This window comes from Nymphalis io, chromosome 5 (genome assembly GCF_905147045.1).
Source record: "Nymphalis io chromosome 5, ilAglIoxx1.1, whole genome shotgun sequence".
In the NCBI taxonomy this organism is placed as follows: Eukaryota; Metazoa; Arthropoda; class Insecta; order Lepidoptera; family Nymphalidae; genus Nymphalis; species Nymphalis io.
Window position 1 is genome coordinate 10,917,527 of NC_065892.1, and position 27,582 is coordinate 10,945,108.

The following is a 27,582-nucleotide window of genomic DNA, read 5'->3' on the forward strand; positions in this document are numbered from 1 at the left end:
TTTTTAAACATTATATTGTATATTAAATAAATCTGTATAGCTTTAAAAGCACCACAATCGTTTCATTAAAATTGCAACAATAAAATTTCATTAAATCTCTTATAAATTAACAATACCTGCCCTTACAACACAAATTAATACTATAAGGATTAAGGTCCGTTCATATCGTCATTGATTTCTTGTAAATCGTATCGATTTATATATTTTTAATAATTATTTGTGCGATATAACATCCTTAGCAACATGAACAATACTAAATACCTTTTGTGACATCGTTTTATTGAATAAATGTAACTTTTTTTACGTTTTTAGTAGATTTCAGTAACACTTAAATAAAATGAAAAATTAATAGATCACTAGATACAACAAGATAATATACATTTTAAAGGTTTCATTGGTGTACTAATGTATACTATATAAATAAACGAAATATAGTGTGTGTGTGCATTATATGCTTTGGCAGTAACAAAGAGTATCTTCATACTATAAACGGACCTTAATATATTTTTTTTTCTTTAAATAAATGTCAAAAGTAAAAAAGTTAATACATTACGTATTGCGAAAATTGGAATGTGTATAAACTACACAAAATAATTCTCTAGAGACAGTTTAGGAATGTACACTATTATTTCGAGACGTTATTAATACGATTTCGAAGGAGTTTAGTAAAAATATTTTCATTTATATTTCCGTTTTTTAAATTAATTAGTTTGTGTCCATTTTCGATTTAAGCGACTGATAATATTCTGCGAGTACTTTCCAAGCGCTCGGCGCCATGAAGCCTTTGGGCGGCTCCTTACCAGCTCTGGCCAGACCTGTTAAAGGACAAATCAATAATTTATTAATTCCTTATAATATCGAGCTTCTTCCACCACGCTGCTCCAATGCGGGTTGGTAGAATACACATGTGGCAGAATTTCATTAAAATCAGACACATGCAGGTTTCCTCTTGATGTTTTCCTTCACCGTCAAGCACGAGATGATTATAAACACAAATTAAGCGCATGAAAATTCAGTGGTGCTTGCCGGGTTTGAACCAACGATCATCGGTTAAGATTCACGCGTTCTAACCACTAGGCCATCTCGTCTTCTTGTATTATTGTATTGTATTATATAATTAATGGAAATGGTTAGGCAAGGTTTACCTCGCATTCTAGTTCCGGAAATGAAATCGAAGTCTTCTTTACGAGTTGGGTCAAAGAATGCCATTTTGCCAACTGATGCGTCGTAAGCTGCTACGCGGAATGGAATAATCTGAAAACCAAAACAATATATGTATGTATATTTTTGAAGATAGAACAAGCATTTTGACTTGCGAATAACGAGCAAAATGAACTTAATTTAGTTCGCCCCGTAGACAGAGAAACTAATAGACGCGATGACGATTTCCTGGTCACTTACACAAGAAAGAGAACGAACATTACGTTACAAATGATTTAGACAGAGATAGAATTATCAAATCTTTTGTCTCATCTCGTAACCAGTTTGAGTGTTTGTTTCGCTACTCAAGTAGCGAGGCAAAGCAAGCAAGCGTAGCAAGGTTTTCCCCCCAAATTTGGGGGTAAGTCAGATGAAATGGAGTATTTTTAGGGGCAACTTTTTTTTTAACATAACATCATAAAAGTATTTTCTATTCATTTGAATATATATGAGTTAGGGCGAAACGGAAGGAATTCGCTATGGTGCTAGGGGTGAATGCTTCTCAGAGATTGGCAACACCGGGGGACACGCACCTCGAGGTCGGCGAGGCCGGGCGCGACGGCGAGCAGCATGGCGCCGTGGCGCGCGTCGAACAGGTCGCCGGGCGCGCCGGGGTGCGGCAGGCCGGCCGGGTCGCGCCCCACGATGTAGTGGTTGGCGCCCGCGTTCATGCGGCACTTGGCGTGCCACTGCACCTGAGGACACGAGGCGACAATATTAGGAACTGCTTAACGTGTCGTGAGTGCACCCACGGATTTCGGGTATGTGTCGCCTCACGCGCGATCAAAACCTTATGTTCAAGCGACGCCGTGCGTTTCATTCGGTTGTATTGGCCGTAGCAGATACAGACTCTGTTGTCCTGTACCTTGGCACAATTAGGGCAACGTTGAATACGTATAAAAAAATAACCACTAAGCTATTGTAAAAAAAATATTATTCTATAAAATAAACATATTCACAGTCTAAGATACCATTCTAACATTTTTTATGCAAAATAACTTGACATACTGAATTTAATTTAAATTTGAATTGAATGTAATGAATGAATGAAAAGAATTACTTAAAACTTTTAACTCGAAAAATCATAATTTCAGAATCAGAATTACGATATATAATTAGGAATTTTACCAAAACTTACCCAAACGTATCTATATTAATATTATTTCACATTTATAATGCGAAAACGGCTCTGTATGTCTGTCTATTTCTTACGCTTTCACGTCTAAGCCACTGAACTGATTTTAATAAAATTTGGTATGAAGCAAGCTTAAACCCCATGGAAGGACTTAACACCTGACCTATATATTCCCCCCCCCCCTACATGCGGGCGAAAACCAGTCATTATATAATTTAATAGCATAATACCTCAGTGGGTCCAGCATACATCATGGGCGAAGGAAAAATGGCAAGAACCGTGGACTTCTGATCCAGAACGCCTTCGTTCAGAACCGCTTTGTGTTGGTTTATTCTCACTTCTAGAGGAACATCGTCGTCTTTTGTCCAGCCTCCTTTAATTTACAAGAAATTTAATTAAATATAAGTATACGATGCCTAATTAAATTTATTATTAACGAATTTTATAACGTATATAAAAATATAGTTTACCCAAAGGATGTAACAAGAGGACGGGGTTCTTGAATCCCCTCTCTAGAAGCTGTCGACGCGTGTCCTGCATCAACAGCGCGTGACCGTTGTGAATTGGGTTACGAAGCTGTTGAATTCATTAATAAGTCAGTTTATAAAATTATCATAAGCAATATGAAATTATAGATAAGTTTATAGTAATTACCATAAACAATAATTTTTTTTTTGTGTCATAAATACATTAACGAATTCAGTTCTGTTCTGATTTTAAACATCTCGTGTCTCGTGACTGCTGAATAAATTTAAAAATAATTTCTTATAAACAAAAAACACAAATTTAAACGAGTATTTATATAAATTCTTTCTAATTACTTCTTTTTTGTTCAAATATGCAAATGTTTTACTCACACGTATCTCAACCATATTTTAGGTTGTATGACAACAGTTATAATCTATATAATAATATAGGATGGAAAAACATATCAGCTCCATTTATATCATTCATTTTCATTAAGAAGATATACCCTCAATTTAAAAAAATGAGTTATATGAGGAATAGCGGAAATTCTTCTTAAAGGAAATTATATATCATGATTTTGAGAGTGATGTGTCTTGTGATAATAATTTTTAATCTGCGATATTATTTGTATAAGCTTCTAAATTATTAAAAACAAAAAAAAATATACAAGAATTTATTATTCATAATCGGCTCAACAATATAAACGTAGATTTTTTTATCGAGATTTTAATTTACAAAAGACTTTGCTTGACAAATGCTGGCAACTCATATTTACACAAGGCTACTTTCATAGAATTTATTATGATTTTGTATAAAAAATAATTAATAATTTAATTATCTTACTTGGAAGGCAAAAACAGCATCGGCGTTCAATTCTTTGAACTTTTGTTTGAGCTCGTTAGGCGTCAGACGGTACGAGTCCAAGCCGTCGTCCCAACGAATACGCTCGAACACTTCCAAGTTACCGCCTACGAGCCAGTCGCCCGATTCCTCGATCATCTGAAAAATATCATTTGTTTTTGACGTGAATTTTTTTGCAACGCAACAAATCACAAGGTCATGTCACGTTTAAAAGCTTTCGCTTCGCAACAAAGATGGAAGATCCGTGCGTCTGCAAGAGAGAAAGAGACATCAAATATATAGAATTGTTTGACTGTCTGAGCCTTGAAATGGGCTCATGCGATATGTTAAAGAATAATCCAAGTAATAGCTGATGACCTATTTCGGCCACGGCAGTCATTCTCAAGGGAGATTAACCAGTTGCGCAGGTCTTATTTTAGTGCAAAAGTGTGTATGTAAACACAACACGGGACGGCAATCTAACACGACCAGAAAGACTTCAGACGCAGGAACACGGCCATTACGTGCGCACCGAGGCATGGGACTACACGCACTTTCAACTTCCAGCCTCCGGGAATTTTTCGCCACAAAATCCCAAATGCTAAATCCTCACCTTAATATAAGGGTGTCCGGTGTGGTAGATCCCGAACTGCCTGGAGCACCGCTCTTGCTTGCGGTGCGGGTAGAACTCCGGCGCTCGCAGAATGGCAACCGGCCGGCCCGCGTACACGAGCGCCACGGCCGCCGACCCGGTCAGCCGCTCCTTGTCCGCCGTCTGCACCGGCAACACCACCGGCACCGATTGGTTCACGAGCGACGAGTCCGGCAGCGACAGACAGTTCGAGTGAAGCGCCTGGAATTGGAAGTGGCTTTGTGAGTTAGCTCGTGATGGAAAAAAATTTTGAAATAACAACATCCAATGGTGTGCAGGTTACGGTATTTTAATTAATTATTAATTTCAACTGCTAGCTTTTTGGGTTGTGCACCAGCGGTTCACGACCAGACTGTGCAACTAAAGTTTATAATGTCATTATTTTATTATTATTGTATATTAATTTGTATAGATTGGTGTTTCTATGTACTGTATTGAACAGAGAGAACGGTCCGAGTAAACAAACATGAAACTCAGCGCTCGTTGCTGGTGCCAAGAGTATAAAATTCAAAGTATGTTTCTTTTGTTTTTAAATGAATTTCTATTTACCTCTCGTATTAAGCCTAACGCGAGAGGACCCTCTTTTATATTAAATATATGAAAAAAAAATTAAGCATTGTGTTCTTGAAAAATAAAATATCAAACATATGCACAGGCAAAATACACAGAATAGACAACGGTAAGGTTTAATACTCACTTGTAAATATTCAATTTCCCTCATAAAACCTTTGAGCGGATAGGCCCAGCCCTCGGATAGCACCTGGATTAAACGAAAAAAAAAAATAGTATTTGTTAATGCAAACAAATTAATATTTGCAATATTAATGATTAAGTTTTTGTTGTCAGCAGCATTTTAAATAATTAAATGCAAATTATAAATTATAATTAAATGTAAACATTTACTCGGTTCATTAAAGGTATTATTTATATTTATTTTTGTCACCATCTGGGACGTTCTGCTTAATTGAATAAAATATTTAATTACTGGTGTATGAATGTATAATGGCATGTGTTACTACTCGGTAGCAATAGATGGCGGTAGTAAAATCTGTCAGTTTCCTGAATCGCGCTGTCTAGATTCGCTACTGAATATATATAATGTAAAAGTGACTTTCTTAAAATGATCAGGCAATAATAAATAATAATGTGAACGGTGGAAAGCTCTTCCTTAGTTTCATTTACCATGTGATCTCCGATATTAGTTCGGCGTAAACAATGAACTTAACACAAGTATTTTTTTTTAATTTATCTGTAAAATTACAGAACAAAAATAAAATATATTTAAACTCTGATAATGTTCGTTCAAATAAAATAGCATTACTTAGTATTGTTTTGTTCCGGTTTGAAGGTTGAGTGGGCCAGTTTAACTACAGGCTCAAGGGGAGTAATCTCTTTGCTTCCAAGGTTGGTGGCGCATTAGCGATTAAGAAGGCGAAGGAACGGATATTTCTTACAACGCCAAAGTTTATGGGCGATGGTGACCACTTACCATCAGGTGGTCCATTAACCTATCTATTTTATATAAAAAAAAATCGGTTCTGTTTTTTATTTTATTTGTATCTTTTTATTATATGCCTATAAATATGAGTTTCTTAACTTATAGGATAAGTTTGTTCAACTCACTTGAACCCACTGCAAATCGAGCTTCGTGATCTCGATCTGAGGGATCCTCGCTGCCTCTTCTATGGCGCTGCTCAACCTGTTCCCGTATATAAACAGTTCTTCAACACCAGCACTGTCAATTTCGTAACGAGGTATTATACCCTGTAAATGACAAATATATGACATAAAACCTAACCTTTAAAGATTTAAGGTATAGTTTCGAATACATAAGGAATTGACTTATGATCTTAATTTGTTTTAAAATATTACGTTTTAAATTAAGCCCATAGATTGGTCGAAGTGGTTTTACATGACACCGAACACTTAACTATAAATGTGAGTTTGTTTGGATGTTTGACATAAAGTCGAAATAGCTGGACGGATTTAATTTATTCTATGGGATTAATAAGTTTTTACTAAACTTAATTTACGTCTAACGATGGGGCCGGATAGTTCAAATATATATTTGTTTAACCTCACGCTCTGCCATATTTAGATAAGGTATGTTTCTATTCATATATAGCTTTATATAAAGTGATATTTTCTCTTTAACGAAAATACAGCTATTAACTTAATAATTTAGCAGAATTTACAACTGCGAAAGGATTTTTAGTTGTACTGATATCGAAACTATTATGACAATATTCATCGTAGATTTAATAAATATAACTTTGTTTAGTAGTAGCCTGTAAATGTTCCACCTGCTTGGTTAAAGCCTCCTTTCCCTTTTTGAGGAGAAGGTTTGGAGCTTATTCCACCACGCTGTTCCAATGCAGATTGGTGGAATACACATGTGGCAGAATTTCGATGAAATTAGACACAAGCAGGTTACCACACGATATTTTTCTTCACCGTATAGCCCGAGATGAATTATAAATATAAATTAAGCACACGAAAATTCAGAGGTGCTTGCCCGGTTTGAACCCACGTTCATCGGTTAAGATTCACGCATTCTTACCACTGGGCCATCTCGACTTTTTAAAATACAAGCAATTATATTTCAAGTTCATTGTCAGAAGATTTGTCTTCTTAGATGTTACTACATACATATATTTTGATATATGTATGTGGTAACATAGCGGAATTATATGATTCTCACCTGCGATTCAAGAAGACGGACAACTTCCATCGTAGACTCCTCGACTGATCGTCCAACTGTTTGGATGACCAGCTCGGGTGCTTCGGGGCGCTCATAGTCTTGGGTGATACCGGTGAAGCCCTGAATAAATGATTAAGTGTTATCTTTTCTAATAAATATATAACTAATATGATTATTGTATTTGCTTTCTATAGGAATTGAATTTTCTGAAGAATGTTGAAAACTAACCCAAAAATTACTCCTAAATATTCAATTCAATTAATATTTTAGTAAAGTTAATCTTTAATTTGACAAGCCTGTTGGCGTGGTTGGTAGATACTTGCCTCTCACGCCGAAGGTTGTGGGTTCGATTCCCACCCAGGACAAACATTTGTGTGCATGGACATGACAGTTTGTCCTGAGTCTGGGGTGTAACTATTTATATAAGTATATATTTACAAAAGAAACGTAGTATATGTAGTATATCAGTTGTCTGGTTTCCATAGAACAAGCTTTACTTAGTTTGGGATCAGATGGCCGTGTGTGAATAATGTCCCAGGATATTATTATTATTATTATAATTTTGTTTTTTCCTTTGCACTTATATAATTTGTCCCTTTCTTTACGTCATCATTTATCACAGTTACACCATACGAATATTCACTCGTATATTTGTGGACGTCAAATTTCAATGATATATTTTATTAACACGCAGTACAGTAACAGCCTGAGAATGTCCCACTGCTGGGCTCTCAGGCCTCCTCTCCCCTTTTGAGAAGGTTTGGAGCTTATTCCACCACGCTACTCCAGTGAAGATTCTTCAATTCACACAAATATTAAAATGTTCTTCCTCACGATGTTTTCCTTCACCGTAACAATGCGTGTTAATATGACAGCCGAGATGGCCTAGTGGTTAGAACGCGTGAATCTTAACCGATGATCGTGGGTTCAAACCCGGTTAAGCACCACTAAATTTTCATGTGCTTAATTTGTGATTAAAATTCATCTCGTGCTTGACGGTGAAGGAAAACATCGTGAGGAAACCTGCATGTGTCTAATTTCATTGAAATTATATCACATGTGTATTCTACCAACCCGCATTGGAGCAGCGTGGTGGAATAAGCTCTAAAACCATCTCCTTTAAAAGGGAGAGGAGGCCTTTAGCCCAGCAGTGGGACATTCACAGGCTGTTACGGAACATTCAAATTAAAAAAAATTTAATAGTAAGAATTAAAAAAAAAATCCTATGAAACGTGGTTAATACCAGTCACCCTCCCACTACTTCATCTAACGACCTAAAAGGTCAATGGTAGTACCAAATAGATTTATTTTAAACAATGCCTTTTATTTCACTCACATTGTTTTAAGATTCTATTATTCTTTTTATTTTCATCTTCAAACATACATATTAATAAAACATAGCATTCATTTTATGTGAAAATATATAAATCTTGATGTGTATTATGTTATTATTTTCGCTCTTAACAATAGGAAGAAAGGAATATGAAACAAGAACAGTCGACTTAAGTCTCATAGACTCATTAGTTTATTTAAATTAGATTTATAAATAGGACACTACTTATATATTATATATACTGTTAAAACCAAGTAGATAGAAAATGTCGATAATCTTTAAACGATTAAATCAGATTAGACTGATTGAGTCAATCCAGAGTACAGTATAGTACAGTAACAGCCTTTTAATGTCCCACTGCTAGGCTAAGGCCTCCTCTCCCTTTTGAGGAGAAGGTTTGGAGCTTATTCAACCACACTGCTCCAATGCGGGTTGGTATAATACACATGTGGCAGAATTTCAATGAAATTAGACACATGAAGGTTTCCTCACGATGTTTTCCTTCACCGTCAAGCACGAGATGAACACAAATTGAGCACATGAAAATTCAGAGGTGCTCGCCGGGGTTTGAACCCATGATCGTCGGTTAAGATTCACGCGTTCTAACCACTAGGCCATCTCGACTTTTCAGAATATCAATCCAGAATAATCCAGAGTAATAATTCTATATCGGAATATCTGGCAAAAATGTATGGAACGATTGATATCATATTTTTATATTAAACAAAGAAAGAAAAAATAGTAACTATTCATTTACTTTCAGTAGATTCCATTTGCAGAACGCTTAACGATTTAAAAGATTGACTGGGAAACAAATTTTTGGGAAAGAAAAATTAATGCAGCGATAAAATGAATTAAGCTCCGAACCGATTAAATGACATTATTTAAAATAAGAACAACAAACCTTAATTTGTCCTTCGCGGGCCTTCTTATAGAGACCCTTGGTGTCACGCTGTTCGCAAATTTCCAATGGCGTGTCAATGAACACTTCGAAGAATGGAAGGTCGGAATCCGTGTGAATTCTGCGCGCCACTTCTCTGTCCTGTTATAAATAATTTGTATAAGTATCAAACATGAGCTGATTTAGCTGTAGTTGTACTTCTTTTTGTAAGTCGGTAGGTAACTTAAACACATAAAAAAAATCAATTATTCTAAATTCAAATTTTATTTGTATCGCTGCGTTCTTTGAATGGTGAATGAGACACTGTTATTATAGACGTTAGGGTATCTCCCTTTATCTAGTAGTAATAAGGTTGGTAACGCATTGACAATGTACGGAATGTATTACACTTTAGCGCAGTACAGCCACAGTGTATGTGGGAAACGATTTAATTAATTACAAAAAATGATATATAAACTCTTTTCATATTATATTTAAAAAAAAAACGGAGTCGTTGTTTTTCAAATGATGTCCAATATTTAAATAATGATGCAATATCAAATATAAATAGTTAATAATAATAAATAATACTTCGTACCCACAAAGAAAATGGGAATAAAAAAAACAATCAATTTGGAGAATATCCAAAACGAATCATGCTTTGTTTAAGACTAAAAGGTAACGTTATAAAAATCAAAATCACTGTAATTAAGTCGTTGATTTCTAATTAAATAACGAAATGAAAAAAAAACGTTAAACCGATGTGTGACAATCTACATGAATAATTAATAAAAAAAAGTTTAAAGCATTATTTTAATTTTATCCATATCTGAAAAGAATGAAGATTCTTCGTATCGTAACAGCCTGTGAATGTCCCACTGCTGGGCTAAGGCCTCCTCTCCCTTTTGAGAAGGTTTGGAGCTTATTCCACCACGCTGCTCCAGTGAAGAATCTTCAATTCACACGAATGTTAAAATAATTCTTTAAAACTTTTCAAAATATTTATAGAACAATGAAATTGTAAAAAAAAACACATTAATCTCTTGGGAAAACGTGAGAAGAAAGTATTTCCTTATAACTTTGATGTATAATCATCTTTATAATTGGCCATTGTAACCTTTCATGTAAATCATATCATATTATATAAAATATAATAATTATGAATCATCATAATTATGAATAAAAAGTAAATATTCACTTTCGTCAACAAATTAAATTCTCAAACATTTATCACAAATAAAACACGCCATAAGTGTTTTGAATATTATCTATTGCATTCTGTGATAAAAACTATTGCAAGCCATTTTTTTTTGTTTGTTAAATTAATTTTACCAATGTTATGTTATGTCATGTTATAAATGCGAAAGTAATTCTGTCAGCCTGTTACGCTTTCACGGCTAAAGCACTAAACCGATTTTGATGAAATTTAGTATGATGCAAGCTTGAAACCCAAAGTAGGAAATTAGTTACTTATTATAGCTAACACTTGTCTACTCTTATTTTTTATATTATAGGTAGGCGGACGAGTATATGGGCCATCTGATGGGATTGTAAGAAATGTTAACCATCGCTTATATCGCCAATGCGCCACCAACCTTGGGAACTAAGGTTGTATGTCCCTTGTACACACTGTACACTGGCTCACTCACCCTTCAAACCGGAACACAACAATACCAAGTACTGCTGTTTTGCGATTGAATAGACTCGAAAATCTCGGGCAAAAACTAGTAACTTTATAAATTGGATTTAATGAATAACCTAATGACGAACAGTTTAGTACCCCGAGTTACGTTGCGAATAATTAATGCTTTTAATGTACATTTATTATTACTTTTTTATATTGTAAACAATTAAAAAAAGGTAATTAAGTTAAGATAAGAGCACGCTAGTCTATTGGAGATTAAATTAAAATATATCTTAAAAAATGTATATTATTATAAAACAAAAATATGTCATGGCTTTACTTATAAACGTTGTTTAGACGGTGTTAAGTGACCACTGATTTGTCTCTTTCTGTCATCACTGATTTGATATTCGAAAGAATGAGACAAAGAATTGGTTAACTAGTATTAAGAATAGTTTTCATTTGTTTACTGCCAATATTTCAGACAAAATCTAAAAATGATCAAAACATTCGTAATCTCTAAGTTTTTTGTTCCCGGCGCCAACAACATTTCAGAGTATCTAGTTGTGACTTTTATACTAATATATGGCACTAACTTTAGCATCATAAGGGTACTCAGACGGAGGGTATGTCACTCAACCACTAGATTTTCTACTCGGCGCAATATTTTGAATTATTGTTTTCCGGTATGAGGGGTGATCGAGCGAGTCTAATCGTAATTGAAAGGACGTGATTACTGGTTACTAACTGGATGCAAATATGACAACACGTAAATACTAGTGGGTTATTTTCTTTTAAAATAGCTTTGCAGGGGCAAAACGTCCACTGTATATTATGTCACTACCACCCAAACATTAAATGTCTAATGTCACTAAGAGAAGTACAAATCATTATTTTCGTCTTCAATGTACTAAAACCGTTGATACAATGATATTTTGTCGCTTGTGCTTGTAATAATGCTTCTTCACACACTCTTCAAGCCGCATATAAAATATTGCTGTTTAGCGGCAGCGCAATATTGATGTGGACTGGCGAAGATATCAATGGGTAGGATTTAGGCAACTCAGCGCAAACACTAGTGCTATCGCTATTTCTAAACTCTCCCCGACCCGAGACTTGAACCCAGGACCTCGGGATCTGCAGCCTTATAAGATCTAATAGATCAACTGTACAATCCTCGCTGGTACGTACTCAAATAAATTTTAATTATAGAGTTCAAAGAATGTATAAAAAAAAATAAAGTTAGTATCCATTGTATCATCAATTTATTACACTTAGATAGCTCATATACTCATACACAAGCCGTTGTTATTTTGTTGCAGAACAACTGGTAATAGTTGGTGTAAACCAGTTTTATCTAGGTTTGTAGCGCTTTACTATACCAGTTACTGCGGTCACTTGTTTGCCGGTCTAAATGGCTAGATACTCGATTAATTATTGACTTACTTCCGCGAATGGGGAAACGAAACTGCACAAGCAGACGACTCCGCTGTCAGCGAAAAGCTTTGCCACTTCGGCAACACGCCTGATATTCTCCTCCCTGTCTTCCTTGGTGAAGCCGAGGTTCTTATTAAGCCCCGTTCGAATGTTGTCACCATCTAGCCCGTACGCTGGTATACCTGGAGAAAGAATACAATTGAGTGAATGTTTTTATTTTTAATATAAAATCTCTGTTACTTTCACCTCGCTACCTGGTAACTAAGCCAGTATATCGTGAAACCATTGAGGCGTTTTTAAACCACGTTATTGATATTATAGTTTATATTTTGTCATAAACATGCGGAATTACATCAAATAGGCTAGCTGACATTACAATATATAATAGAAGTAATGTTAAATAGACTTTAAAATTTTCAATTATCGTTTCGTTTTTCAACATACAATCCGAACAAACGAACGAATGGCCTAGAATACATGAGTGCATCTAATTAATGCCGTAAATACATACAATGACCATTCATGCCGACGTACATGCGCTATAAATAGACAACATATTATTATGTAATTCAACAATAGTAACGCACGTGTAAAGGAAATCTTAGCCCAAGTACGTTCACCTATTGCGAATCATGTTTATGAATAAACTGCATTTACGAAACACGAGTGGTTCGACGATGAGTGATTTCAATATTTCACATTATAGAAACAATGTATACTGGTGTTCGGCCGCGGCATCGACCGCATGTTACATAAGGGGTAGATGTTGGTGTTGGGGGAGGAGCTGTTTTAAAAACTAGGGGGTTCACGGTATCCTAGGAACCCTCCCTAGAGAATGGCTCAGAGCGTCACGGTAGCATGCGAAAGCGATCCCGTGGCGCTCCTCGTTAAAACGGAAAGGGTACCGCTGGTTTTTAAGTGAGTATGGTATGGGATTTCCAGCGTTTAAAAAAAAAAAGAAGTACTTTTTAAGGGTTCAAGTTTGCTTCGTACCAAATTGCATTAAAATCCGTGACGTTTCAAGCCGTGAAAGCGTAACATACAAGCAGAGTTACTTTCGCATTAAAAACATTAGTAAAGAGATATTTTTAATTAAACATAAATAAAGGATGAATGCATCAAATGGGCACGGCTTGTCAAATCGGAAAATATGTGCGTTTAACATACAAACTTTTCTAAAAATTTTAAAAATAGAAAAAAAAAACTATAACAGATAACACGAAAACACTGTTAGTCTAAGTCGGCATATCTTTTATTGATTAAACATCATCATCTGTATATGAACAGTGTACTAAGGTCTTGGACAATTTGGACAAGTACATAAATATATATTATATGGTATTTGAATAATCATAGAAAAAAGCGTACCGTATAATTTATAATTATTAATATAATTATTATATTTAGCATAGTATGGTTCCGTTTCGAAATGTGGATACGACGAGAAAATGAAATGTATAAAATATTGTAAAATGTATTTTAAATTTGCAGTTTTATTTTAGACGCATCAACCTTATTATATAAGGTAATAATATTTAATAATAAATATTTAATAAACCATAGTTTAACTGTGTAGGACTTATAAATATACCACAAACATGTGTCGTCGTACTTCTATGGTGTTCTTTTGTGTAGTCGAAAACAAACTTATAAACATATAACCACACGCCTTTTTTTTATTGCTATATTAAATAGAAACCGCAAATTCGTTTGAATAGTTGTCTAATGAACATCCTACAAAACCTGTCATATTCATATCCGCAATTTCATAAACAGCTGAACATCTTTGTTCATCGGATATTGCATGGTTTAGTTATTACTATGGCAACCCTATTATTATTCAGACAAAAGTATGTATGACAATTATAAATGAATTTTATTTTATAAATTATCATGAGATTCCAAAAAATACGTACGATATTTAAAATAAAACATGCAAAAATATCAAATGTTTAGGTGTGTTCTATTTTTATTCCTTTATTTTTCTCTTTTCTTTTTAATATTTTTTTTAACAACTGTCTACGGATACTACGATTTTCTAAAGTTATGAATCATAACATTAAAAAAAATTAAGAATAATACTTAAGAAAAAAAATCATACTTACATATAAGATATAGTAAAACAACAACTCGATATCCAAAACAACATTACATCGCCATTCGCTACCAGGGCCAATCGTTTTCTATCACTAGCATACATTATGTGCATATGAAACTACACACACACAATGAGAATATCTTAAACTTAGAAATTTACAATCCAAACTCTTATATTACTATATTATGTATATATATATTGAAGACGGACTTCTTAACTATACCGGTTTGTAATCAAATGACGTTTTAAACTTTCGCAACTTTCGCCGAAGTTCAAACGACAGAATAAGGTTCCCTATATACAACTTGAAGTAACTTGCGGTTACAAATTACGAAACCGTTACTAATTTAAAAAAATCGAAAGGTTAATTATTTATCATTCGCGAAGAAAAACATGTTCTAAGAAAAATAATTATAAAATTTTGTGGGAGATAAACAATAAAAGAAACCTGGTACAGCTCTGGAAAAGGTTAAGTTTAAAGAACTTTATTACGACAACGTCATTTACATGAGAACTTATATCTAACTTATAAATATAACAATTCGTTCGGATCAGCAAAACAGATGAGATAACAGTTTCAATTAATTATTTTAACAGAGAATCGTTACACAGAATATGGTTATAGAGTCGAGATTTAAACATAGAAAAATTTGTTAGAGTTTTTACTTGTTTAGGTAAATTGTTATAAAGTTTTGCTCCCTCAAAAATAATCATCTTTTTTCCATTCTTAGTTCTAGTTTTAGGCAGTATTAGATGGCCAGCACGTCTAGTTGCATATTTGTGTAATTGACCTTTGCTTTCGAAAGATATTTCTGTGTGTATTTTTTTTGTCTAAGATTTTACGTATAAGAATACAAGTAGTGTAGTTGTATAATTGCTTAATATTCATTAATTTGGTTTCTTTATAGACTTTATCTGAAGGTGTAATGAAAAAGTAATTTAATTATTTTATTTTGAGCAATTTGTAGTTGGGCTATATTGCTTTTTGATGCCAAACCACATATTTCGATGAGATACAAAAGATGTGGTTTCACTAAACTATTGTAAATCATTATGCGAACTCGACGAGGTAAACATCGAACCGTTGATCTCAATGAACCGATTAGGCTAGAGAGCTTGTTTGTAATATGTTCCATATGTGTATTCCATGTTAAATATGTATCAAGTCTTAGTCCTAGATATTTTTCTTGCTTTTTCTCTTACAAAGGTATATTATTTATTGTAAGAGGTGTATGAAGCTGTATTTTTTTTTTTTCGCTTTGAAGATCATATAGCATGTTTTATTAATATTAATAGTGAGCAGATTTGATTGGAACCACATATAAAGATTATTGAGATCTGCTTGCGCTTGAGATATAATATCATTAATTGAGGATCCGAAATAAAACAAGCATGTATCATCAGCATAAAGAGTGAGTTCACCATGTAAGTCCAATTGATGAATATTATTAATGTATGTTAAAAAGAGCAAAGGCCCTAAAATGGAGCCTTGGGGCACTCCATAGTTTATAATTGCAGGTTTACTTTGGTACTTATTAATTTTAACAATTTGATGTCGATTAGTGAGGTAAGATCGAAACATATTCAAAAAAAAGGTTCCGAAAAAAAGGAGAAAAAGAAGCACTTTCCATAAGAAAAATGTGTCAAGCATTTGAAATTCTTAAAAAATACAACACACACACCATTATTTGAAATTCATTCTTACCTTTGGAGACAAGGTATGCTTCAAGAGCGAACGCTATGCTGGTCTTGCCGGCGCCACTGAGTCCCGTAAACCAAACGGTACTTCCCCGGAACGCCCGGCTACCCAGAGCTCTACTTCTCTTAGCTCTGGAAACTTGGTGCTTCTGCTCGACCACATTCGTTGCTACTTGCGCACACTGAAGCAAATATAATCAAGTTATATATTATAGAAAAATGTAATTGTTACAATCTAAAAATGGAGTCACTAGTAATAATAAGTTTAGTTCAGTTCATTCATTAAGTTCTCTCGTGTAATTTAATTGAATTTTGTAATGTTAAATTTTCTACTAAATGCATCGTTTGAGGCTCGAGGTAACTGTTCCGTCACCTCTAATTTACATCAGCAAAGTAAATTAAACATTGACATAATCTGATAAAGTTGTTGTAATTAACCAGATTCCTTTCGTGGTAAACGTTAAAGTAAACACGAATAAATCGTGTGAATTTTAATTAATTTAACGAAACAAACATTAAACTATATAATGTTAAACGTATATACACTATGAATTTCACCATACAATTGTTCGCCGAAAGGTCGAAACTCAACAATATACATTGTTGAAAATTCGAAGAAAACATATTTTAATTTGCATGTTTCGGAAACACGCAAATGATTTCCTTAATGTTTTTTTTATTACTAAAACCAAAGCTGGTCAATAGCGACCAACAAAAAAAAACAAAAAGATAGAAACAGAATGGAAAATAATAGTGCCTTTTTTTTCTTTGCATCTATACAGTTACTAAGGGAAGCGAAATAAATAAATTGTATGTGAATAAAATGCTTCAATGAGCGAATGATAAAATTATTCGTAAAGCGTTAAAAACAATGATGATACAACAATATTTAAGGTAACGATCTTAAGATAAAATTTTATAGTATCCTAAGGTATTTTTCACATACGGATAAGATAAAATAATATATAACACTTTATTATCATGAAAGATTTATTTAAGGTAAAATTTTCAAATTTCTCTGAAGCCTAGGAATATTCTAAGATGAGAATATAATATTATATTACCGCGTGTGATATACTATTGAATTGTATGGCAAACGACATTTTACGTTCAGTTAGTGATGATGTCCTGACCGATTGTTAATGGAAATATGAAAGCAGTATAATCATTTCTGTCATAATCCGCTGGGCAGTAATCCGACACGACCTGTGAAAGTTCAAGCGCAGGACCAAAGATTTTATGCGCTTTCCGTGGCACTTGAATGTTAACATTGCTAACTTCCAAAATTCCGACTGCTACTGGGAATACGTTGACAGAAAAACGCAACCATATTTTATTGGCCCGAACCGAGATCGACCAGGAAACCAAGATCTGCATCCTTATGTGCTAGCTAGTAGACAAATGAAGCAGTCAAATTAATACATATTTATTAATATGTACTTAAGCTATGAGTGAGCAAGACCGACAATGAATAAGTTGAAGGCAAAATGATCCCATTACGTTCACAAATCACTCTTATCATCATGATAATAGTAAGTGTCTACAATAAAATAATTAGGCAACAACCTTTACAGTGTTAGTGTTAGCATTCACCAGTATTTAATATTTATTTTTCTACCAACTATGACTTCCTTTAATTCGAGGCAACCTTTTCTTTAATTCGAGGCAATAAATAACGGCACTTAGACCACAAACCATTTTAACGCGGAAAACTGTTCGCAGTTCATTAATTTGGAGGTTACTCGCAACAATAGACACGTAATGCATTTTTATTTTAACAATTAAAAAGTAAACGATAATTTGGTGAATGTATTTAAAATTAGAATTACCAGAAGTAACGGTCAATACGTGACCTTCGAAAAGGTCGATTATAATATTTCTTCAATTGCGATTCATGACTATGACTGCATACAACCATAGTTTCCTGTTCCTTATATACATATGTCTGCGTACATCATAACATAATTAAATCTTGAATGGTAATAAAAAATAATTGAAAAACTATAATTTACAAACAATAAAAGTGCAGCTTGATAGCTCAATTAGTTTTAACCGTATATCAGATATGGTGATATATATTTATATAATTTATATCTAGGCGGTTTACAAAAAATGGAACGACATATATAAAATACCTATTTCCAACAGCTATCTTGTAAACATACCTCACTTCCTGGTAGGGCTTTGTGCCCGTCTTGGTAAGTACCAAATACTCATCATATATTCTACCGTCAAGTAGCAATACTTAATATTGTTGTGTTCCAGTTTGAAGCGTGAGTGAGCCAACTATGAGTGTGTGTAATTACAGGCACAAAAGACAAAAAATTCCCAAGTTTAGTGGCGCATTGGCGATGTAAATTAATATTTCTTACAACGCTTATGTCTAAAGGCGCGCTTGCCAATCAACCAAACTAATATAATACAAAAAAAAACCGTGGGGGAAAAAGGGAACACTATTTTTTGAAATCGTTTAAAAAGTTAGGTAGCACGAGTAGTAGAAGTGGTGAGAGTGATATGAGTTAATAAAATACAATTTATCGATAATGCGCATGATACTTTTTTCATAGACAACTCGTTTGATACAAATCAATGGCTTACTTAAATATAATTATGGACCTAGATACATTAAATTATATTACTAATAATTCGAACAAAGAATTAAATGGTTATAAATAATTATTACATCAATTATTCGCTATAAAATGGAAGCAATTTGCTTATATTTTGTAAGTACCTAATATTATTTATATAAACGTATTGAAATGTCGGACCTATTTAAATATAAACATTTTATCATGTTTTTGAAGGGGTAAGTTTCGGTTTATGTCTCCAACTGGTTTTCCATACAAAACTACTATGCCGATTGATATGGAGTTCTTACATAATGACAGGTTGTAGTTTTAGCCAATGCAAACAATGCAACCAGTGGGGCCTCAAATTCAAGGCGGCCCTGGTGAGTACTAAACGATTATTTTATTTCAAAAAGTAATAAAATACGTGTCAAAAACCACACGCGCGATCGAAACTATGTCATTTTTAGGAGGTCAACAAAGAATATCTCCTCGTATGCTCTGGAAAACGTAAAATTGTACTTTAAGGTCATACTACTGACTAACTTCTTGTGTAATGATCCACATTCGTTTTCACAATACTAAATAGGACAATTCCATTTTTTGCATTGGGGCATGCAAAGTCTAGTTACGAAATTGATAAATATACTTAGTATAGTTTATTTTATACAATTTTCGTTAAGTATATAACTTACTAGATGAACGGCATATGCAATGCCTGTATAGATTTTTGTAAGCAATTACACGACACGCCTTGCGCGTCACGTAACGACTTCGGTGGTACTATATCAGAAACCTATAAGCAAGTGTCATCAACAGTTACAACAACGTACGAACGAACACTCTCGTCAGTTTTATATAATGGTATAGATAGTAGTAACAGCCTGTACTGCTAGGCTCCTCCTCCAAAGCCTCCCCTCCTCCTTTTTTGAGAAGGTTTGGAACTAATTCCACCACGCTGCTCCAATGCGGTTTGGTGGAATATACACGTGGCAGAATTTCTGTAAAACTCACGATGTTTTCTCACGATGTTTTCCTTCACTATCAAGCACTAGATGAATTATAAACACAAATTAAGCACATGAAAATTCAGTGGTGCTTGCCAGGGTTTGAACCAACGATCATCGGTTAAGGTTCACGCGTTCTAATCACTGGGCCAAAGATTTACGGAATAATATCGTTTTTTAGCACAACTAAAAATCACTACGAAATTAAGAGAATTATTAGTCTCGTATTCAATTATATCACCTTATCTTATTAATATAATATAGATTGGTTTATAGTGCAAAATATACTTATAAAAATAATCGATGTTAAATATATATCATGTTGCATTAGATGTATATTATCAAATATTTGTCACTTATCTTTTACTATTTTATCTGTTATCAGCATTCATATTACATTCTTGTTTACTAGTAGAACACAATAATATATTTCTTATTATAGACCGAATTAACTTGCAGAGACTTAAAAGACTAGTAACCTCGTTGGGTCATGCTAAGTTTAAACTCCTGTAATAAACGTTGCATCGTCAAGCATTTTTAATTTTAATAAAACATATTTACTGAGCAATTTTGTTCTGATATAGGTAACTGATATTTAATGCTCAATCTGCCAAGATATCTCATCGGAGTAGGAATCGCATGAAAGGCGGAGAAAGTGAGCACTTTACGTAAACAAAACCACATAACTAGTAGTAACGTTGGATATTGCAGTTATCGCATGCTCGAATCGACTCTTGCGTATAAGTATATACAATATATAGTGCCGTCACACAGTATATAATAACATTAATGATAAAGAAATAATTTTTGAAACAATTCAAATAATCTAACTACCGAAACTAAAATTATAGCAATAATTTAATTATAAAATTAGTGTCCGAATTCGTTAAATAGTTTTATTTAATTGTTAACTTTAATATTTTCTTTCGTTATCCATCCATATTATAATAAGTTTCCTTTTTAAAAGGTTTATGCGAAATATATATTACGAACTTCGTTTCTTTCTCTAGTCCGATGAAATAAAAAAGGAATACGAATGAAACGTTTGTCTTATAAAGTAAATACAGGACAGACATGCTATGTCGTATATTTTTAAATATATCGCTTCTGTCAGTGGAAAAGGTCGTTTATATAAACATGTACTTTACAAGACGACATAAAAGACGACAGAATTTACTGGTGGTAGAGCTTTATGCAAGCTCGTCTGGGTAGGTGCCACCCACTCATCAGATATTCTACCGCCAAACAGCAGTACTTGGTATTGTTGTGTTCCGGTTTGAAGGGTGAGTGAGCCAGTGTAATTACAAGGCACAAGGGACATAACATCTTAGTTCCCAAGGTTGGTGGCGCATTGGTGATGTAAGCGATGGTTGACATTTCTTACAATGCCAATGTCTAAGGGCGTTTGGTGACCACTTCCCATCAGGTGGCACATATGCTCGTCCGCCTTCCTATTCTATATAAAAAAATAAAAAAAAAATAACATTGTCAAAATATCAGATATACGAAATTGAATCATAGAATTGTTACTTTCGTCTTAAATATGAAGCTATCGCAGTCCGATAGATAAAAGCATTCCTATTACCTAATAATTGTTTTATTATATCAGAATTGTATTTTGTTTATGTAATATATTATTAATTTAAGTACGCCAATATTACGATTGTATTATCAGATATTAGATATATGGTTCATATTAATTAACCGATAGCGGAAATGGAGCCGCATAGAAATAATAGTTCGCGCCTCTATACGGGCCAAAATCTTTTACCACCATCAAGTAATTGGCGTTGTGCAAGCCCGAGTAGGGACCACCTACTACTACTATATTACTACTAGTAATCATTACATAGGATTTTATTTAAATTTAGATTATTAATTTTTATTATTTTAGTCAAATTTTAAAATAGTCCCTCCCGATTCCCACCCGACGCAAAGCTGCCCATAATGCAGGCCGCATTTCCGCGTTGTATGGCAATGGACAACCTTTGTGCCAAGTGTGACCCGGAGCGACCGTCAAATCCCCTCTCTCTAAGGCGACAGCCAATTTCCCTTATTAAACTGAGGGCATCCGACCCCCAACATCCCGACGTCTCAACCGCTAGTGGCACAAATAAATAATTAATGATCATGATTTCTGTAATATAAATTAATAAATCTACTAGTAATCGTAACAGCCTGTGAATGTCCCACTGCTGGGCTAAAGGCCTCCTCTCCTCTTTTTGAAGAGAAGGTTTGGAGCTTATTCCACCACGCTGCTCCAATGCCGGTTGGTCTACTAGTAATACTATATACTAATACTAGGTAGCTTAGTGTTGTTAAATTTCGGTTTTGAAGGGTGATCCAGTGTAACTATAGAGGCACAAGGGAAATAACATCTTGGTTCGCAAAATTTGCGGTGCAAAAAAAACAGTGTTTGTTTCGATAAAAATCAATGTCAACCTGGTTACCTATTAAGAAAGCAACGTTACCTACAACATGTTACAAGATAACTCGATAAACTTTAAAGTAATAATAGAAATTCTGCGTACCTCATATCAAGATTTTTCCTTTTTATACTGAAAAAATATTTTATTGAAAAGAGGTCTTTGTTACAGACCGCCAGACAGTTATTGTTTACAGATCTAATCATTGATAAAATATTTTTTTTTCTACATATTCCGGATGGCCATCCTTTCGAAGAGGTCTCCGTTGACTATCAGCTCCCCTTACGTTTTTATTTATAATAGCACACTTACAACATACATATAAAGCATTGAAAAGATTAATTTATAAAACAATAATAGTATATCTAATATGCATGTCAATTACAAGTGTACATAGCACTTCCAGATTCAATCTAATCAAATTCAATTTAAAAGTAACAAAAAATCATCAGTAATTTTTTAAAATGTCATAATTAAATAATAAATAATGTCATTGTTATAACAAAAAATCAATCGGCGAAATCATAATTAAAAATTATTAAAAGTATTTATTAAAACTAATCATGCATTTTATAATAATTAAGTAACATATTTCTAAAGATTGAGGAGTCACAAAAAATGACAATGTTTTGATTAATACATTAATACCTCAAGTAACAATCAATATTTCAAAACAATTACAATTTTACTAACAAATTGTCACTTAATCGAATCAAATCGTTGCCGTTTATCTGTTATAGGTACTATTCTTTAATTTAATTATGGACTATTGGCATAAAAGTTAACAATGAAGGTTTTGACGTAACAGTATAATTATGTTAACATCATATCAGTATAGGAAAAAATATGGAATAGTAAAATTTGGATTGGAATTGAATCGGGAACGTATCGTAATCGTTATATATTAATAGAATTGTGTCCCAGACTTTAAACAAGTATGCTCTTACAAGCAATTCAAGAATCGCTTTATAGGCAAGGCTCATTATAGGCAATCGAGATTTTAACCTTCGATCCCTCTACCAATATACTATGTCTCAGCTATTGAATGAATGAATTATTTGTTCTGTACATTTTATTTATTTATTCTAATCGAACGCTTACTTTTAAACATTTATTTTTATTATAAAATAAATTTCCTTTGTCTGGTTTCATCATAAATTAGGTTATATTTCCGGAAGGTTTTTGTGTGGAATTTAGTTATTTTAAATTTAACAATGGTAATTTTGTAATCAATTTGTTAAGGGCGCTAACGTGACCTTACGTTGGATAAATAATAAGAAAATCATCAAATTAATGCACTTCTGAATCAAAGGTCTTAAAAAGGAAAAAACTAATAACCAGCCTGTGAATGTCCCACTGCTGAGTAAGGTCTATTCTCCTTTTTTTTTAAATTACCTATCCACGACAGCACTATAGAGCTCTATCTTAATAAACATTAAAAACTATGGAAAAAATTAACAATATGTATCTAGTTCAAATTATTTGTCATATAGAATGAATACTTATCAAGATAACACGTTCATTTTACGTATTTTCTGTAAACACTTTGTTATTAAGGACCGTTGTTTTAGAGATATTAAAACATATTTGAATAGACGCATCAAAAATAAAGCCAATAAGATGTATTAAAAATGTATTGACGGATAGATCGCTTGACTATATACTTATGTATGTATGTATTATGTTTGTTTATCTCCCTTAACTTTGCCCTGACGAAATGGGGACTATAACGGTGTGTCTGTACTGTGAGAAACAGTGAGATATTTACGGGTTATTACAGTGTATTATGAAAATAAAAATAACCAATATATTTTATGCTATATTTCTAATATGTATCTTTAAAAAATTATTATTTTAAACTAGTTAGTAAAAATGAAAGTATTGGACGATGCCGTTTAATGACCAGACGCTATTGAGGATATATAAACAAGAGAAAGTAGAATAATTATAGTTTATTTCGTTATTTCTTATTATTATTTATATTAATATTTTTTATACGATAATTTTAATAATAATATAGTTTTATTATTATTAATATTAATAAAAAACGTAACTAACCGTTCTGATTATTGGTTTACCCCACTGTCCAATTTTATACTTTTCGAAGGTTTCAGCGATTTTCTTATTTCTTATTTCGAGACTCATTTTTAAAAATAGAAACAGGCTCTATATACAGCGTAACTTTTCCCGCCGAACACAAATACGTTCGGAAATTGAACCGGTTATGAGAACACGACAGCACGCGCGCTGCTTCACAAAGCACTAACAGCAATGATCGTATTTCCCTTATAGCTGTAGCGTTGTTGACTTCGAATGTAATTTAATTGATAAAATGCATTCAATTGTAATAACAAACAGGTACGTGCCAACCGTTTTCATTTAAGAGTTCTGTCAGTGATACCTTGATTATTTTCGTTTAAAAACTCCAGTTTTTTTTTCTTATAATTGGAATGCAAGGCAAATGGGCCATACGATGTAAGAGATCATCACCGTTATATAAATATACATTATATTAGTTCTGATGCAGGACCAACGACCATACCATTCCTTACCTCCTTATAACGTCAATGCGCTGCCAACCATATGACAAGATTATTTTGTCCTTTTTCACTTTTTCATATTTTTTTTTGGTTCACTCAACGCAACCCGGAACCAGAAATAGAGAGTTAAGTAATGGATGGTTCAGAGCCAGTTATATATTTATTTATAAATATATTTTAAACTTGTAATTAGATAACTAAGTACCTACTCTGACCTGTTTTTCCGATTTTAAATGTGTTTGAATTATTGAGATAAAATATATTTTTATTACATTAATAGGTCAATGAACATTTTATCACTTGTTCCATTGTTATTAATAATACACATCTCAAATAATAATATTAAAGATGTTTTTTCATATTAAAATATCCTAAATATCCTAGGACATTTTTTCACACATGGGCATCTGATCCCAAATTAAGCTTGTATAGAGCTTGTACTATGGAAACTAGACAATTGATATACTTATATATACTATTTTCTTTGTAAATACATACTTATAGAGATAATTACATCCAGACTCAGGACAAACAGACACGTTCATACACACAAATATCTGTCCTGGGTGGGAATTGAACCCACAACCTTCGGCGTGAACGGCAAGCATCCACCAACCACGCCAACCGGCTTGTCAAATATATTGATGCCTAGGTGATAACATTATTTATAAGGTAATTTTTCCACTCAAATGTTACCTACATTAAACCTAAAAAATAAATAATATTCATAAAAAAATACTATAATTGAAATCCAAGTAGTATTTATAACCTTTTTGAAGGAAGCTACATCACCGTCTCTTCCCATTTTATTAACCAAAAAAAGATACTAAAATGTTCAATAACATAATAATTACAAGAAAAAAACAGGGTATTTCACACTTGCAGGTAGGGATTTGTGTTCTCTTAACTCTTCTGGGTAAGTACCACCTACACATCACATATCACGTTTATTCACATATCACGTATCTACGTTTAGCACCATTACTTAGCATTGTTATTTGAAGGGTGAGTGAGCAAATATAACTAAAGGAACAAGGGACATAACGTCTTAGTTCTCAAGGCACATTAACAATGGGATGGATAATATTTCTTCTTAATCTGACTACCTATTTTGAATTAAAAGGAAAAACAAATATTTGGCAAACATAAATAGCTTTTATATTAAAAAAAAAAAACAAATATTAAACAATAGTAACATTATTTAGTTAGTAATTGTTTATTTAAACTAACTGCCATGCAAGTAAGTATCAGGATTATTTAAATGGTCTATTTCAATGCAAAACTGGTTTTCCCATAAAAGTTTACACCAATTAGATTGTAATACATAGGTATATAATAATAAGTATTACATTACACATTACTTAAAAATGCTGAAGAGAAAACTACTTTTTTATTTTTACTTAAAATGTAATAAAAAATCTATAAATTTCATTAATTCAGGTAAACATTATTTTTGTTTGATTTAATAGTAAGTTCACTTTCACATTTTTTTTACCCTTAATTGCCAGCATTTGACCATTGACTTGCCTGATGTTAAGCAAAAGGATTGACTTGCATTTCTTATGCCCTTTCTGTGACTTGAGATAATTTTTATACCAAATAACTGGGATATGACACACATCTTGGTACAAATATTATAAAGTATACTATGTGCAAATAACACATAAAGATAAAAAATTTGCATCAACACATTAAAAAAAACAATTCAAGTCTCTAAAAATGACTAAATTTTGGCTTTCAAAAATATTAAGTAAATTTGACCACAGGAGGAATAAGAATTTACAAGGTATATATGATGAATTATTAATTGATGAATTTATAGGAGCTTGAGATCAAGAACTGAGAATGGCCTTATAAGGTAGGCTTATAGGTCAAAAACAAGGCAAATACTACATATTATAGCATTAATTTGGTTTTTAGTATGCCATGTTTATTTTATTACAATACAAAATTTCAATATAAAACAGTTGCTTTATAATTAAAATACATTTTACTTAAAAAATGTAAATACGATTCTAGACATTTCTAATAAGAAATTATTTAAAAAATATTGTTATTTTCATATAATATAAGAAGTGTGTAATGATAAACGTAACTATAAAGTACTTTACTATTTTTTCGAAAATGTATGAAACAATCACATAGAGAACATTTATAGGTATAAATATAATACTTAGGTTTTATACGGCTCTATCTATTCTACATTTTTATCTTATATTTAACTCTCGCAGTTAATTTTGACTTAATTAAATAGCATTGTTATTAATGAATATTATTGAAATATTATTACGGTTTAATGAAACTAATTTTATTCATATTTTACTTACTGCTTTAAGCTTTTTTCTGGGTCTAGAAGGTCCGTCCATGGTTAAGGCAAGCGGCGATATAATATACGTCACGTCAACTAATGACCCAGTTATTTACTGCACTATGATAAATTATATATCGAGTGTGTAAAGAAGTCCTATGGCAATTAATGTAGAGTCTTGTTCTTTACATTATAATATTAGATATAATCTTATCAGAGAAACATAAATTTGAAATTATTTCATTTGCTATTTGTTATGACATTGACATTTGTGATAACCAATAATAATAATTTAAAAAAAAGTGCAAAAATTATGGCCTTGAGAAATGGGTCGAAACTTTAGTCTTTATTATTATTAGTTTTTACAGGTATAATCAAATATTTTTGATAAATGTATTATGAGTCAATAAAATTAAATGGAACAAGTTACTTATTTTAAAATTTAAATGTGACCGCATGTTAATAATATCAAACAAAGCTTTTGCTGAAGGGTTTTTAATATTCGGGTCTTTAAATAGTCAGTGCTTACTGATAAAAAAACCAAACCAAGCAATAGATTAAAAGCGCATAATAATACTTGAGATTATCCGGAAAAGAACCGGAGTCACCGACATAGCTTGCAAAATTAGCAGGCTGAAGTGGCAGTGGGCTGGTCACGTATGTCG

General features: G+C 32.9%; 1 protein-coding gene across 2 annotated transcripts; it reads right to left on the bottom strand.

The window, feature by feature from the left end:
* On the bottom strand, positions 1-27,180 carry LOC126768640 (bifunctional 3'-phosphoadenosine 5'-phosphosulfate synthase). Of its 2 annotated transcripts, none has more exons than XM_050486861.1 (14): positions 26,937-27,180; positions 16,074-16,248; positions 12,280-12,452; positions 9,234-9,371; positions 6,997-7,116; positions 5,919-6,059; positions 4,993-5,055; positions 4,257-4,496; positions 3,647-3,802; positions 2,806-2,911; positions 2,566-2,708; positions 1,734-1,895; positions 1,146-1,254; positions 1-815 (listed from the first exon to the last, which is right to left on the bottom strand). In XM_050486861.1, the coding sequence occupies exons 1-14, from the start codon at positions 26,973-26,975 to the stop codon at positions 706-708; spliced, it is 1,875 nt and encodes a 624-aa protein (XP_050342818.1). In that variant the 5' UTR covers positions 26,976-27,180; the 3' UTR covers positions 1-705. The 2 variants fall into 2 exon arrangements, with proteins under 2 accessions (XP_050342818.1, XP_050342817.1); XM_050486860.1 differs by lacking the exon at positions 26,937-27,180 and adding an exon at positions 24,128-24,330.
* Positions 27,181-27,582: the final 402 nt, after the last annotated feature.